This window comes from Hyla sarda, chromosome 1 (genome assembly GCF_029499605.1).
Source record: "Hyla sarda isolate aHylSar1 chromosome 1, aHylSar1.hap1, whole genome shotgun sequence".
In the NCBI taxonomy this organism is placed as follows: domain Eukaryota; kingdom Metazoa; phylum Chordata; class Amphibia; order Anura; family Hylidae; genus Hyla; species Hyla sarda.
In genome coordinates this window covers 509,962,847-509,980,513 of record NC_079189.1, presented here as the reverse complement: position 1 = coordinate 509,980,513, position 17,667 = coordinate 509,962,847, and the positions used below count along the sequence as shown (strand labels likewise).

Here is a 17,667-nt window from a genome sequence, read left to right as displayed (position 1 = left end):
TCCCTTTAAAGTTATGCATTTACACTTTAAACAAAAAACAAAAAAACACACTTAAAAAAAAACCATTATATTTACATCTACTTTTTCTTCTGCCACTTTCCTCTGATGTTTGCAGTCATTTAACACATTTGAGTGCACTTTTTAGCGATATTTATTTTATACAATATTTTGTAGCTTGACATAGCTATTTATCATAAAGCCTGGTAAACATTTGAATTGCAGACCTTATTGTGCTCACTGTCACCAAAATGAAAATGTGACAGATATTTATACGTGGAAAACTATAATTTTTCCTTTGCTCAGCAGGTGTTTGTTTTAGAGGCCAGAATACATACAGCGCAGTGGAATCATACCACATCTATTTTTTGCTGACAACAGGGAAGCAGGACCCAGCTGTGCTTATGAATCTTTTTGAAAATAAATACTGTCACACTGCCATGGTTCAAAACCCCTTTGTTTGAAAAATTAGACCCATGCTTTTTACAAGAGTTCTCTTATTTCCATCTATTCTTTTAATATTTATAATTTACTCATAAAAATATCCTTTGCTTATAGTAGCAATACTCGATCATGTGAAAGTCCCTTGAATTGAGCTATTTTGGCAGAAAGTGTTATTTATTCTATATGTTCTTTTCACAGAAAGGGGTACGCACAGGATCTGTTGCATATTTTTTTCAGCTGATTTTGTTACCTGTTGAAGTTAATGGGTAGCAAAATCAGCTGCACAAAATATGCAGCATATCCTGTATGTGTGAACTTACCCTAAACCCTTATCTTTTTGCACTCAGTACCCTATAATCACAAAGTGAAAACCGGCTTTTGGAAAACTTTGCTGATTTATTGAAAAGTAAAAACTAAAATATTGCATTGACATAAGTATTCAGAGCCTTTGCTCTTAAAGGGGTTAGCCACCATGAAGTATTTTAACCCCTTAAGGACTCAGCTCATTTTCACCTTAAGGACACAGCCCTTTTTTGCAAATCTGGCCACTGTCACTTTATATATTAATAACTCAAGATGCTTTTACCTATCATTCTGATTCAGAGATTGTTTTTTTCGTGACATATTCTACTTTAACATGGGGGTAGATTTTCGTTGTTACTTGCATCCTTTCTTTATGAAAAATCCCAAATTTTCATGAAAATTTTGAAAATTTTGAACTTTTCTAACTTTGAAACTCTATGCTTGTAAGAAAAATGGATATTCCAAATAAATTATATATTGATTCAAAAATACAATATGTCTACAGGGTGGGCCATTTATATGGATACACCTTAATAAAATGGGAATGGTTGGTGATAATAACTTCCTGTTTGTGGCACATTAGTATATGTGAGGGGGGAAACTTTTCAAGATGGGTGGTGAGCAAGTGGCCATTTTGAATCAAACTTTTGTTTTTTCAATAGGAAGAGTCATGTGACACGTCAATCTTATTGGGAATTTCACATGAAAAACAATGATGTGCTTGGTTTTAACGTATCTTTATTCTTTCATGAGTTATTTACAAGTTTCTGAACACTTATAAAATGTGTTCAATGTGCTGCCCATTGTGTTGGATTGTGAATGCAACCCTCTTCTCCCATTCTTCACACACTGATAGCAACACCACAGGAGAAATGCTAGCACAGGCTTCCAGTATCTGTAGTTTCAGGTGCTGCACTTTTCGTATCTTCACAGCATAGACAATTGCCTTCAGATGACCCCAAAGATAAAAGTCTAAGGGGGTCAGATCGGGAGAACTTGGGGGCCATTCAACTAGCCCACAACGACCAATCCACTTTCCAGGAAACTGTTCATCTAGGAATGCTCGGACCTGACACCCATAATGTGGTGGTGCACCATCTTGCTGGAAAATCTCAGGGAACGTGACAGCTTCAGTGCATAAAGAGGGAAACACATCATCATGTAGCAATTTCGCATATCCAGTGGCCTTGAGGTTTCCATTGATGAAGAATGGCCCCACTATCTTTGTACCCCATATACCACACCATGACATCAATTTTTGTGTTCCAACAGTCTTGGAGGGATCTATCCAATGTGGGTTAGTGTAAGACCAATAGCGGTGGTTTTGTTTGTTAACTTCACCATTCACATAAAAGTTTGCCTCATCACTGAACAAAATCTTCTGCGTAAACTGAGGGTCCAATTTTTGTTTTGCCCCTTCGGCAGCACCTGAAATTACGGATACTGGAAGCCTGTGCTAGCATTTCTCCTGCGGTGTTGCTATCAGTGTGTGAAGAGTGGGAGAAGAGGGTTGCATTGACAATCCAACACAATGGGCAGCACATTGAACACATTTTATAAGTGGTCAGAAACTTGTAAATAACTCATGAAATAATAAAGTTACGTTAAAACCAAGCACATCATTGTTTTTCTTGTGATATTCCCTATAAGTTTGACGTGTCACATGACCCTCTTCCAATTGAAAAAACAAAAGTTGGATTCAAAATGGCCGACTTCAAAATGGCCACCATGTTCACCACCCATCTTGAAAAGTTTCCCCCCTCACATATACTAATGTGATACAAACAGGAAGTTAATATCACCAACCATTCCCATTTTATTAAGGTGTATCCATATAAATGGCCCACCCTGTACTTTATGTTGACATCATAAAGTTGACATGTTTTTACCTTTTGAAGACATTAGAGGGCTTTAAAGTATAGCAGCAATTTTCAAAATTTTCACAAAAATTTAAAAATCTGAATTTTTCAGGGACCAGTTAAGTTTGAAGTGGATTTGAGGGGCCTTTCTGTAAGAAATACTCTATAAATTACCCCTTTATAGAAACTACACCACTAAAAGTATTCAAAATTACACTCTGTTAACCCTTTAGATGTTTTTCGATAATAGCAGCAAAGTGGAGGAGAAAAATCTAAATCTGCATTTTTTTACACTAACATGTTCTTGTAGCCCCATTTTTCTCATTTTTAAAATTGGTATAAGGAGAATAAGCCCCCCAAAATTTGTTTCCCAATTTCTCTAGAGTATGGAAATACCTCATTTGTTGACATAAAATGCTCTGCGGGCTCACAACATGGCTCAAGAGGGAAAGCAACTGTGGGATTCCTTTTTAAAAAATTAGCTGGCATGGTTTTTGGGGGCCATGTTGCATTTAGGAAGCCCCCATGGTGCCAGAACAGTAAAAAAAAAAAAAAACTCATGGCATACTATTTTGGAAAGTACACCCCTCAAGGAACGTAACAACGGGTATATTAAGCCTTAACATCTCACAGGTGTTTGACGACTTCGTGTTGAAGTAGGACGTGAAAATGGAAAATTAGATTTTTAACACTAAAATGATGGTGTTACCCCAAATGTTTCTTTTGCACAAAGGGTAATAGAGAAAATGGACCCCAAAATTGAAAGCCCAATTTCTCCAGATTAAGGAAAAGCCCCATATGTGGACGTTAAGTGCTATGCTGGCGCACTACAATGCTCAGAAGACAACGATCAAAATTTGGCTTTTTGAAAGAGAATTTTGTGATTTTTCACACTATATTGATAGTGTTACCCCAAATGTTTCATTTTCACATGGGGTAATAGGGCAAAAGGCCCCCAAAATTTGTAGTGCAATTTCACCTGAGAAAGAAAATAGCCCATATGTGGATGTAAAGTGCTCTGCGGGCGCACTGCAATGCTCAAAATAGGAGTGCCATTGGGCTTTTGGAGTGAAAAGTTTGTTGGATTGAAGTGGGGGGCCATGTGCATTTACAAAGTCCCCATTGTGCAAGAACAGCAGTTACCCCACACATGTGACATCATATTAGAAACTACACCCCTCAAGGAACGTAACAAGGGTTATAGTGAGTACTTACACCTCACATGTTTTTTGAACAGCTGGCCGTAAAAGTGAAAGAATTGATTTTTAACATTGAATTGCTAGTATTAACCAAAAGTAGTAAGAGAAAAAAAGCTCCACAAAATTTGTAGCCCAATTTCTCCAGAATAAGGATATACCCCATATACAGCGGTAAAGCACTATGCGGGTGCAAAACAGGGCTTAGGAGTGAGACAGCACCAATGATATTTGAGGCCTAAAGTGGTGCTTCGTACTGCAATGGTTAAGGTTCTGACATAAAATTGAAAAGAAATTTAAATAAAAAACCCCGCAAGTGACCACAATTTTGAACTACACCCCTTAAGGAAGGTAACAAGGGCTACAGTGAGTATTTACACCTCACAGTTTTTTTTTAAAAGAGGGCCATAAATTGAAATTTTTTATTTTTTACACTAAAATGCTGGGGTTACCCAATTTTTTACATTTTCACAAGGGTTAATGGGAGAAATTGGGTAAAAAATTTTGGAGGGCTTTTTCCCCTGACTATGGAAATACATCCACATATGGTGTAACCTGCTGGGCGGGCACACGACAAGGCGCAGAAGTCATAGAGGTCTGTTTGCATTTGTGGCCTACGGCATATCAGTAGCTGATGGTTACATACATTCAGAGGAAAATACAAAAAGAAATGGGTATAGGGCTAAAGAGGACATTTGAATGCACGGGTGTTTACTAAATTTATTTTCCAGGAATGGATGAATGGGTAGCTTTTGAAAACTGCAATTATCAACCTATGCTCTGCTTCATCTTTCTGGGAACAACTAACATGTGACTCAGAATTGTCGCCTGGAAATACGACCGTTTCTTACGAACCTAACAGTTACATACATTCAGAGGAACATACAAGAAAGGAACACCCACATGTGAGCCTATTAAAAACAGTACACCCCCTAGGGAAGTTGTATAGAGGTGAAGTGGAGATTTGGAACAGAAGGGTGTTCCCTATATTTATTTTCCAGGAATGGATGTAGTGTACTATTGGGGGGATGAAAATTGCTATTTTAATACTGATATGCCAATTATTTTCCCAGAATGATGACCCAGAGTATAGCCGAAAAATGATGCCCGTCCCAAACCCTATGCTCTGGATCATCATTCTGGGAATGTGATGTGTTTGGCCATTCCTATTCTGTTGCCTCAAATGCGCACCCCGCTCAAGTGGGGAGAGAGCGCTGCGCATTTGAGGCAACTTTATTTGTGCATGTGCTGTGTGTGTGGTGTGGTACGAGACTACCGCCCTAACATAACTAACTAAACCCGCCCAAAAATAAAAAAAATATAAACTAAAAAGGGAAAAAAGAAACTTAAAAAAAAGGACTTCTAGCGCAAAAGCCCTGTGCCAAGGAAAAAAGCGTTTACCTAATCAATGGTGTGCACACTGATTAGCGATTGGTGGCGGCAGGGGGTGCAGAAGTCAGTGGGGGGTCCGGCCACTCAGCTCAGAACAGTGGCTGATGGCACGTACACAGACCCCCACACAAAATACCCGAAAATATAATAATAAAACGCTAAACCAACCCTGAAAAAATGCACCCACCTTAACCCAAAAAATGATAAATCACTGAGAGTGATGGGGCAGGCCGCACACAGAGGCACGGTCCGTCCACATAGCACAGGCCTGCTACTGGTGGTACAGACCGCCTATAGGTGCAAAAAAATGTAATTAAAAAGCCGCCATAACCCGAAAAAGCACCACAAAAAAAAAACTATGATCAGCGCCGGGTGGGCTTTAGCTAACTGTGGCGGACCACTCTTTCATAGCTAGGAGGGCCCAGCCACACGTTTAGCAAAAAAAAAAAAGTCTGCTTTAAAATAAAAACGCTGGTGGCAACCTGCAGCGATCCAGTAGGGCAGGGGTCATGCAGCAAAAGCTGCTATGGACCCCCGGACACCTACAGTGCGGTATGCTAAAAAAAATATATATATTTCCTTGTTATTCACTCCTAACCTGTCCCTACTTAATCTTAACTGTCCCAGATTGCTTTCTGTTCCAAGGGGCCACTTTTTTTTACACTGAGGGGGAAATGGCAGCACGGGGCTCTGGCCTGCACACCAGATCACAGAATTATGGTGTGCAGAACGGAGCAACATGATCCTTCACACACCTCCCCCCTCCCCATACTGCTGTGGTTGGTGCGGTCACTATGGCCGCCCAATCACAGCTGTACTGGGGGGTGGCAACACTGCCACCTCCCAGTACAGTACAGATGATGATTGATGGTGTATATTATACCACTGATCCTCATCCTTATCCGGTTCATGGGGTCACACGTGACTCCCATGACCCAGAATCGCCGCAGATCACCAGTTTGTATGAGTCGTGATTTCAGCAGGCATCCCGGTCCACCGCCTGGCGAGTGGCGGGAACCGGAATCTCTGAAAATCGTCGCTCTGAATTGACCAGTGATTTCCAGCAATCGCCGACGTGGGTTTGGGGGGGGTTTGGGGTCTCAACGGGCATCCCGGTCCGGCATCCCAGTACTGCAGTGATAGTTGACCTTCTAGACGTTTCTACACACAGGATTTTTGGAGCTTAGCCAGAGTGACCATTGGGTTCCCGGTCACCTTTCTTACCAAGGCCCTTTTCCCCGACTACTGAATTTGGTGGGGTGGCAAGCTCTAGGAAGAGTCCTAGTTTTTTCAAACTTCTTTTATTTAAGAATTATGGAGGCCGATGTGCTCTTGAAAACTTTTAGTGTTGTAGAAACTTTTTTGTTTACTTCTCTTCAGATCTGTGGCTCTACACAATATTGTCTCTAAGCTTTACATGCGGTTCTTTCTACCTCATGTTTTGTTTTTTTGCTCTGATATACATTGACAGCTGTGAGACCTTATATAGACAGGGGTTTGTCTTTCCAAATCTTGTCCAAACAACTGAATTTACCACAGTTGCAGAAACCTTTCCAAGATGACCCACAGAAACGGGAGACTCCTCCAGTACTTATGTCCACGCAAAATTTTAGCTCTATTTTCACATTATTATGGCATATTGAGTGCAGAATGATGGGGGAGAACTTGCTTTTTTGTTTTATTTTAAAAAAATTGAAAGGGTCGGAGACTTTGCTTATACATTGTATGTAATAACCATATCATATAAAATACTCTACAAATGATAATAAACTGTCCACCAAGCCTATAGAGCTATAAGAAATATATTGCCTCTACAAAATAAAATATTATAGGCAAACCTGCCAAGGACACACAGATAAGAGGACACTTTAGTGGTTGATGAGATGTGCGTGAATGCAACTTATTACAAACCTGTGATTTCTTCTCTGACACTGAAGCTTAATAAGTATATATTGATCAATAATAAAGGTTCTGTAATGCTATCCTTGTGTGTATAAAAACGTGTGCTTCTCTACATTGGCCATAATTTTATTCCTTGTTGTCTGAACAATAAGATGTCTTGTCATTATTTTTGTTTGTGACCTTTACGTTCTAGATCTATGCTCTGGAAGCTGAGCTTGATTTCCACAGGGATATTTACAACCTACAAGTTCAGTACACACAAGCTCTTTTCCAAGGAATAAAAGAAGCCTATCATCATTTTCAAGAAAATGTTGTGACGGTTGTTTGTTCTCCACTGAAAGGTTAGTGAGACATAAAAATAACATTTACGCATCCTAGGTGCATATGTCAAGATAACTTTGTCAGTGTTAATAGTTCTACCCTTTGGAAAAAAACTTGTTTGTTGTAATTTAGTATTATTAGAGTACCAGCTGCACAATGTGCTTTCAGTAGGCTGGGGGGGGGGGGGGGGGGGTTGTTAACACTTGTAAAGTAATTGCATATCACCAAGCTCGCTAGATGATCAATTTATGATCAGTGGGGGTTTACCACTGTGCCCCCACCAATCCTTAGAATAAAAGGGAAGGGCTGCAGCATTGTGTCCCCTTCACTGTTGTTACATGTACAGTGGTGCCCTGTCTACCTGAGCTACAACAGGTCTCCGTTCTACTAAATGGTACTTGCTGCAGTTCCTTGCACAGCCAGGTGTGCTGCTGTATAGTGTGCTGCATCCCCATCCTAGTAAAGGGCGCATTCACATCACAATTTTGGTATATGGCAGCTGAATCTGGCAGGAGAGTTAAAAAACCCATTGCTGCCGTATTCCCGCCGGACCCACTTTATACCCCATTCACTTCAATGAGCCAGACTGCGGGACCGGCAGCATTAACCCTATAGATGCCGTGATCAATCCTGATCACGGCATCTATGGTGTTGACAGGGGAAGGGTGCTACCCCTGTTCACCAACGGCGGCGGCGCAATACGATCACGGGTTGCCGTTGTTTGCTAGGGCAGCAGGAGGTCAGATGATGACCTCCTGTATGTCTTCTATGGAAGCCTGTGAGATCCAGCCAGAGACTGGATCGCACAGGCTGTAGTGAGTGCAGCTCATCAGGTTATACTGTGCTGCAGTACAAATGTATCCTGTAAAAAGTGAAAAATAAAATAACAAAAGGTTCTTAAAAGTATAAAGTGTAAAAAAAAATAAAAAAAAAAATGCCCCTTTCAAAATAAAAGCCCTGTATTATCATAAAAAACACAAATCATATACATACTAGGTATTGCCACGTCCACAATGACGTGTACTATAAAGCTATAATGTAAATTATCCTGCACAGTGAACGCCGTCAAAAAACAACAAAAAAGCGCAAAATTAACCAATTGTGGTGCAAATAGCGGAATAAAAAAAGATAGAAAGGTAGCATGTATCGCATAAATGAAACCAATAAAAAGTACAGCTTGTCCCGCAAAAAATAAGCCCTCACTCACTGGCAGCGGATGAAAAATAAAAAAGTTACAGCTGTCGGAAAATGATAACACAAAAAAAGGAAAAAAAAATAATTATTTGGCTCAGAAAAGGAAAAAGAACATAAAAAGCTATATAAAATGGGTCTTTGCATTGTGTATCTGTGTGCCACACTAAACATGGACAACAGAAAGAGAAGACTGTCTGAGGACTTGAGAAAAATTGAAAAATATCAACAATTTCAAGGTTACAAGTCCATCTCCAGAGATCTAAATTTGCCTTTGTCCACAGTGCGCAACATTTTCAAGTTTGCAACCCATGGCACTGTAGCTAATCTCCCTGGGCGTGGACGGAAGAGAAAAATTGATGAAAAGTATCAACCCAGGATAGTCCCGATGGTGGATAAGCAGCCCCAAACAAGTTCCAAAGATATTCATGCTTTCCTGCAGGCACAGGGAGCATCAGTGTCAGCACGAAATCTGTCAACATTTAAACGAAATGAAACGCTATGGCAGGAGACCCAGGAGGACCCCACTGGAAAAAAAACTTGTGGACAGATGAGACCAAGATAGAGCTTTTTGGTAAAGAACATCATTCTACTGTTTACCGAAAACAGAATGAGGCCTACTAAGGAAAGAACACAGTACCTACAGTGAAATATGGTTGAGGTTTAATTATGTTTTGGGGTTGTTTTGCTGCCTCCGTCACTGGGTGTCTTGAAATGTGTGCAAGTTATCATGAAATCTGAGAATTACCAATGGATTTTGGGTTGCACTGTACAGCCCAGTGTCAGAAAGCTGGGTTTGCGTCCAAGATCTTGGGTCTTCCAGCAGCACAATGACCCCAAACATGCGTCAAAAAGCACCCAGAAATGGATGGCAACAAAGCACTGGAGAGTTCTGAAGAGGCCAGCAATGAGCTCCACATTTAATGCGCCTTGATTACTATTAAGGCAACATTAAGGTTCACCTGTGAGGCCGGCACACATATCAGCCAACTTAAGTGGGGCTTGTAGCCTCTCTCCCTCCTCCCATTGTATGTGTGCCCAGTCACACTGGAGGTAACTGGGAGAAGGCTGCAAGTCGGCCTAATGCTGCTGTAATTGCCCACTGGCCCCTGGTTTTTGCTTACCACGCACAGGTAGGTTAGTGTTAGGTCCCGTGCCACTTGAGAAACCTTGGCGTTGGTGTGCAGGCTCTGGTATGTCCTTCATATAAGGATATACGAGCGAATGTCTCAATTTTAACATCAGTTTTGAGGGATAGCCAATGTCATTGCATACATCTACCACAGTAGTGCACCTAAATTCCTGTATTGCGGCCAGCAATGAGTCCAGATCTAAATTCCATTGAACACCTGTGGAGAGATCTTAAAATTGCTGTTGGGAAAAGGCCCCCTTCCAAAAAGAGAGACCTGGAGCAGTTTGCAAAGGAAGAATGGTCCAACATTCCAGCTGCTGGGTGTAAGAAGCTTATTGATGGTTATAGGAAGCGTCTGATTTCAGTTATTTTTTTCCAAAGGGTGGGCAACTAAATATTAAGATAAGGGTGCCAATAATTTTGTCCAGCCCATTTTTGGAGTTTGGTGTGACATTATGTTCAATTTGCCTTTTTTCCTCCCTTTTTTGGTTTAGTTCCAATACATACAAATGGAATAAACATGTGTATAGCAAAACATTTGTTACTGCAACCCTTTTCTATGAGAAATACTTCATTTTCTTGAAAAATTTCAGGGGTGCCAACATTTACGCCTATGACTGTGTATAAAGTATAATATGTCACGAAAAAACTATCTCAGAAATAGCGTTAAGCGTAAAGTTATTACCATTTAAATAAACCAAGTCAAATTTAAAAAAGAGCCTGGTCATTAGGGTAAAAATGGGTCAGTCCTTAAGGGGTTAAATATGGTGCACAAGAATGCCCGCAAATAGTTTCTGAATGCAAGCAGACTTAGGACATGGATTACTGGGGGTCCAATGACACCAAAATAAATGTATTTGGTTCAAATAGTGTCAAGCGTGTGGAGTACAAAGACAAGTGGTCTGCTGGCACTGAAGAGCTTAAGTTCATTGATGGAACCATGAATACCAACATGAACTGTGGCATACTAAAGCAAAGCATGATCCCTTCCCTTCAGAGACTGGACGCAGCCACTGTTTTCATAACACAAAGTAAAGGGAAAGCAGTGGAAAATCTATAAAGGGAACTAGTGAGACTCTAATAATATCACATGAAAGACCACCAGAGCAGTAGCTACTGTACATTGGAGATATCAAGGTCTATCAACCAGGCTGGGATATGAGGAAATAATTATACAATTTAGGAGCTGCTAGCCCACCTTGGCGTTTTGTCACCTGAAGAAGAGCCAGACTGAGTCTAGGTGGTTTGCCCTGCCAGTAGAAGGACCTCAGCACTCCAGCCAACTGTTGGGGGGTATGGCTGCCGCTACGTCTGTATAACTTGTATGTCTTCCTATAATGACAACTACAAATTTAGGAATGAGAAGACAAAAAAGAATGTTGAAGAATAAGAGGACTCAATGTAATAAGAAACAACAACAAAATAAACTATGAGAAAAGATTTAAGTATTGCAAGTAATCGCTTGTGATACTTAAATCTCGAACTATACTTTAACTTAAAAGCATTGCTTAACCCCTTAAGGACGCAGGACGTAAATGTACGTCCTGGTGAGGTGGTACTTAACGCACCAGGACGTACATTTACGTCCTAAGCATAACCGCGGGCATCGGAGCGATGCCCGTGTCATGCGCGGCTGATCCCGGCTGCTGATCGCAGCCAGGGACCCGCCGGCAATGGCCGACGCCCGCGATCTCGCGGGCGTCCGCCATTAACCCCTCAGGTGCCGGGATCAATACAGATCCCGGCATCTGCGGGAGTTCGCGATTAAAATGAACGATCGGATCGCCCGCAGCGCTGCTGCGGGGATCCGATCATTCATAACGCCGCACGGAGGTCCCCTCACCTTCCTCCGTGCGGCTCCCGGCGTCTCCTGCTCTGGTCTGTGATCGAGCAGACCAGAGCAGGAGATGACCGATAATACTGATCTGTTCTATGTCCTATACATAGAACAGATCAGTATTAGCAATCATGGTATTGCTATGAATAGTCCCCTATGGGGACTATTCAAGTGTAAAAAAAAAATGTAAAAAAATGTAAAAGTAAAAGTAAAAAAAAAGTGAAAAATCCCCTCCCCCAATAAAAAAGTAAAACGTCCGTTTTTTCCTATTTTACCCCCAAAAAGCGTAAAAAACATTTTTTATAGACATATTTGGTATCGCCGCGTGCGTAAATGTCCGAACTATTAAAATAAAATGTTAATGATCCCGTACGGTGAACGGCGTGAACGAAAAAAAATTTAAAAAGTCCAAAATTCCTACTTTTTTAATACATTTTATTAAAAAAAAAATTATAAAAAATGTATTAAAAGTTTTTTATATACAAATGTGGTATCAAAAAAAAGTACAGATCATGGCGCAAAAAATGAGCCCCCATACCGCCGCTTATACGGAAAAATAAAAAAGTTATAGGTCATCAAAATAAAGGGATTATAAACGTACTAATTTGGTTAAAAAGTTTGGGATTTTTTTTAAGCGCAACAATAATATAAAAGTATATAATAATGGGTATCATTTTAATCGTATTGACCCTCAGAATAAAGAACACATGTCATTTTTACCAGAAATTGTACGGCGTGAAAACAAAACCTTCCAAAATTAGCAAAATTGCGTTTTTCGTTTTAATTTCCCCACAAAAATAGTGTTTTTTGGTTGCGCCATACATTTTATGATATAATGAGTGATGTCATTACAAAGGACAACTGGTCGCGCAAAAAACAAGCCCTCATACTAGTCTGTGGATGAAAATATAAAAGAGTTATGATTTTTAGAAGGCGAGGAGGAAAAAATGAAAACGTAAAAATGAAATTGTCTGAGTCCTTAAGGCCAAAATGGGCTGAGTCCTTAAGGGGTTAAAAAAGATTTTCAACACCCTGTTCCCCTAAATATCTGCTTTAATTTACAGATGTCCTTTCCTCCTATGCTGACCTTAAAACCGAAGCTTCTGAATCATCATTGAGAAATTTCCTAAGAATTTTTAAGAACAATGCAGAACAGATTCAAGACGCTGTTGACACCTTGACTCCATCAACTTCACAGCAACATGAAGGTAACAACTTGTGCTTTATTCTCATGTCCCACCAACAACATAGCACTTTGAAATCTGGTGAAATGTATCTTTTGTTATATCTTAGATGCACTGAGTAATTGTGGTCTTCAGCACATTGGGCACTTTTCTATTAGAGTCTGGTTCAACAATCTGAGCAAGTTGCTATTGGTTTTGTCAGCTTTTTGCGTGGAATGTATTGTCAGATGTCCTGTAATGGAAATCTCTTTAAAAAAAAATGCCTAAAGGGCTGGAGCTCTACAGTTGTCACTCTTTCATTTTTAAGTCCATTATCACAGATTTCACCAACATAATCTTCTTGGATGTACAGTATATCTTTTACATATCAGAAAATCATTTTTAGCTGTTGCTTTTTTTCCACTTTAAAATCTTCAGATGCTAATTTTTACTCATGTAAAAATACAACGACCTACCTTTACATTTAATTTGTACAAGCAACAAGGAACTGTCATAGAACAGATAATACTGATATCACTTCTTAGTGCAATCAAAAAATTATTGAGGGAGGGTGTATACAAAAAACCCTGCCTGGGACACCCAGAGAACTTGTCCCACCCCATTAAACCCACTTGTCCCACCCCCTATCCTTTGGATAGGGGATAAGATGTCTGATCCCAGGGGTCCCGCCGCTGGGGACCCCCACAATATAGCATGCAGCACCCACCTGTATCTGGTTCCGGCAGCGCTGGAGATTCTGGCTCCTGACCACGGGAACGGAAGATTGTGATGTCACGACTCCGCCCCCGTGTGACATCACGCTCCACCCCCTCAATGAAGTCTATGGGAGGGGGCGTGACAGCTGCCACGCCCCCTCCCATAGGCTTGCATTGAGGGGGCGGGACGTGATGTCACACGGGGGTGGAGCCGTGATGTCACAATGCTCCGGCCCCGTGATTGACAGTAATCAGACCCGGAGCGAACACGCTCCGGGGACTGATTTTAACAAGGTGCGGCGTGCAAGATCACGGGGGTCCCCAGCGACGGGACCCCTGCGATCAGGCATCTTATTCCCTATCCTTTGGATAGGGGATAAGATGTCTAAGCTCCGGAGTACCCCTTTAATCCGAGACTTGTAGAAAAGGATTTCTTTTTTAATTTTCAAAACGAGTTTTATTAGAAAGCCATATAAACGGTACATAATATCAAAGCGGTTGTACATGAGGTATACAATTTCTTAATGTAGAGTTCAGACTTTTTGTTTCAGCACTTACTATGAAAAGGGGCTAATTTTCCTTATACATGACTTAATCTTACTTCATGTTATAATTCTGGTGTCCTATATATTTTTTCTCCAGGTGAAGAAGCATTTTCTAAACTTGGGAAAGAATTCTTTGTTTCTTTGGACAATTCAGTTAAGAACTGTAGAGAAGAGAGAGATCGGTCCATTTTTGAAATAGAAAAATTAAGGCAGGAACTTAATCAGGCATTAGATGCCATCAGAATGTTAAAAATGGAAAGAAAGCATAAGGGAAGTTCTTCCAATGACCAGTCCTCAAAATCTGAGGGTGAAAGTGCAGATGGAAAAACACAGACTTCTGTTCATCACACACAGAAAGAAGCAGATATACCATCCCAACTTAATGCCTTTGGAAGAAAAAACTCCCTCACATCCCCATCTACAGAGAAAGAAATACCAGAGAGCCAACCTAAGCAAAATCCAAGCTCAAGAACAGTTCGTCATAGAAGCAAAAGCCTCCAGAGAAGCAAAAGTGTTAGGATGCAGCCTTCTTGGCAGGTTTAATCATATTATTTAATGATAGTAAAAATATTAAGGTCATTTTATGTGCAAGTTGAACAATCGAATATTTTCCAAACTGTGAAAAAGTGAACATTACACCATCGAGCAATATTGATCATTCTTGTAGCACGTGGTGGGTCAGTTAGAACAGATTGATTTTCTATTAGAATTTATATGTATATTATGTTCTTTGTTGATGTGAAGTGTAGATCTGTGTCTAGTATGCATCTCCCTCCTTGCTGCTCAACATTGTTAAAAGGGAACCTTACAGCAGCATCACCGCACTTACTTGCTGGTAAAGGCGATTAGCGAGAATGACACCAATTATGGTCTTATCTCTCTGTTTTTATATACATTGCTTTGTACTTGAGATATGGCCCTAAATGATATGTAAATTAGCTCATTTGGTGCACTCAAGGTGTTCCCTAGCCCCGAGGTGCACTGGTACATGGATAAGACTCGTCTAAGAAATATTCATCACTTTACCCATAAGCATGTTGGCCCTTACGTGCTGGCAAATCTCACATTGAGATCTCTAGCATGGCCAGCCCAGAGCATCACTGCACATGCGCCTATACCACACCACACTCCGAAACATTAAGCACAGTGAGGGTATTATCCTGGAACCAGCCCGGTGGACATACCTCAGGGCTAGAGAAAGCGTTAAATGCATCAAAGAAGCTTAAAGGGGTAGTCTGGCAAAAAGTAACGTATCTCCCTATCCACAGGATTTCCTGAACATGCTGTGGGTCTCTGGTACGTGTGCCGATTATAGAAAGCACACCGCACATTCATTCTCTATGGGAGCACCGGAGATACCAGAGTGCTGAACTCAAGCATCTCCACTGCTCCCATAGAAAAGAATGGAGTGTGTGTTGTCATGTAGCATGCACTCCTCGCAGAGAGTCAGAGCCCGTTCTATGGATAGGGGACAAGTTGCTTTTCGCCGGAGCACCTCTTTAATTACGGAAAATCTTTTTAAGCCATATCTCGGGGATGGAGAAAGATATAAGAGAAAAGTTAAGACCATTGTTATTGGCATCACCCGCACTATAAGCCTGTACACGCAGGTTAGTGCAGGTGGCATTGTGGTCAGTTTTCCTTTAAAATTGTTAATGTAAACATTTTAGCAATATTTATTTATGTTTCAAGTATTTTTTTTGTGAACCATTAATGTTTACAATGTAATACTCAAATTTTTATTAATTGATATCCTCATCTCCTACATTACATGTGTCCACTGAGACAAAACAGGCATAGTTTAGAAATTGCATATATTTTCGTAAGTAATTTTTTTTTTATAGTGATAGTCTGTTTTTGTTTGTTTTTATAGTGGTGGATTGCAGAGCCTACAGATTGTTTTTGTTCAGAGTGTCACTATTCTTACATTTTACCACCTGATCTTACCTCATGTACTGAAAGTAGCAGATAGCACACAGGTCAATATACTTTCCAAAGCAACCAATATGATGCTTAAAGGGGTACTCCGTTGCCCTGCTTCCGGAGCTCCGCTCCCCAGCGTCCAGAAGTTTATTGTTCCGAACGCTGTGTGCGGGCTTCCGTGTTCAGGGCCGCCCCTCGTGACGTCATGCCCGCCCCCCGCCCCCTCGTGACGTCATGCCCGCCCCCTCAACGAGAGTCTATGGGAAGGGGGCTCGACGGCCGTCACACCCAGAAGTACTGAAAGGATTTTTTAATAGAGGTAATTTACAAATCTGTTTAACTTTCTGGAGCCAGTTGATATATATAAAAAAGTTTTTTCCTGGATAACCCCTTTAAGCTAGAGAACTTTTTGTTGCAATTTATTTGATACTTCATTCATTTTAGTTTTTTAACCAATGACTATGTCAACGTTAAGCAGAGTACCCCTTTAAGACTCCAACACTGCTTTTAATGATGGCTGCAGGTAATATCGGTATCTGTTTCTTTGTATCCGTAAACTCACATAAAGATATAATGTAATTTTATCTTTACAGGTTTTTGGCCAAAAAATGTAATGATGCTAAAATTTGAAAATTAGTTTGTTTGTTTTTTTCTACAAAAACATTTGTAAAAATCAATATCTGGTGCCTAAATGGGAGTAAGGACATACAAGCTGCTACTTTAAAAGTGATAGCAAAAGAAATCTTGGAAAAAATTGTACATAAAATTAAGGTTTTCTAATCTTTAAAATGATTTTTATTTATAGTTTTTAATGATTAATAAAAATATTTAAATGATCATATGAGTGCGTAGTATAATTTCCTTACTGCTCAGGTATATCTAACTGTATGACGTGTTATTTTAAGAATGTACCGTTATGCTGAGTTTGAATGTTGACTTCAATGTTGGGGAAAAAATAAGACAAAGCTGCACAAGAACTGCAGTATTTCAGATGTTGCAATGATGTGGCTCCTTTCTAAAATAGTTCCTTAAAGTGGGAACAAAGCTTTAGATTTGGACTGCACAGTGACAGCAGCACCTCAAAGAAAACATTTCTGGATACTGTCCATATGGGAAAAAGTTGCAAGTTTAGTACATCTGACCCAGTGTGATCTGTTTATGGGTCAAGCCCAGTCAGAAGTTCATACATTAATTTATTTATGTTTTATTCCGCTAAAATAAGATTCCACCAGATTTACCAATAGTTTTTTTTTTTTTAATTCCTAGACAGACTGTCTTAATACTTGCCGGCTTACTCACAGTGACGGGCCGTTTAATAAATCTGGCACATTATTACACTATCTAATCTAGTTTACTTTAGACCAAATATTAGGTGGCTTACATTAGTCCAAAATGTTGCACCACAAAATTAGCACATTTTACTGTGCATAAAGTTACAAGCAAGCCTCGCCTCTTTCAACACTAAGCCATGTCTCCTTTTAAAGGGTTTATCCAGGAAAAAAACTTTTTTTTATATATATCATCTGGCTCCAGAGAGTTAAACAGATTTGTAAATTACTTCTATTAAAAAATCTTAATCCTTTCAGTACTTATGATCTGCTTAAGTTGAGTTGTTCTTTTCTGTCTGTGTTCTCTGATGACACCTGTCTCGGGAACTGTCCAGTTTAGAAGCAAATCCCCATAGCAAACCTATTCTACTCTGTGCAGTTCCCGAGACAAGCAGAGATGTCAGCAGAGAGCACTGTT

General features: G+C 40.2%; 1 protein-coding gene across 5 annotated transcripts in view; it reads left to right on the top strand.

Moving 5' to 3' along the window:
- Positions 1 to 16,758, top strand: part of LOC130289957 (uncharacterized) — a 131,553-nt gene extending 114,795 nt beyond the window's left edge. For 4 of the 5 annotated variants that reach the window (XM_056537555.1, XM_056537552.1, XM_056537554.1 and 1 more), the window contains 3 exons: positions 7,287 to 7,434; positions 12,639 to 12,782; positions 14,096 to 16,758. In XM_056537555.1, coding sequence (XP_056393530.1) covers positions 7,287 to 7,434; positions 12,639 to 12,782; positions 14,096 to 14,541 — 738 coding nt within the window. In that variant the 3' untranslated portion in view covers positions 14,542 to 16,758. The remainder of the gene's footprint in view (positions 1 to 7,286; positions 7,435 to 12,638; positions 12,783 to 14,095) is intronic. The other variant, XM_056537556.1, reaches the window with a different exon arrangement.
- The last annotated feature ends 909 nt before the right edge of the window (positions 16,759 to 17,667 follow it).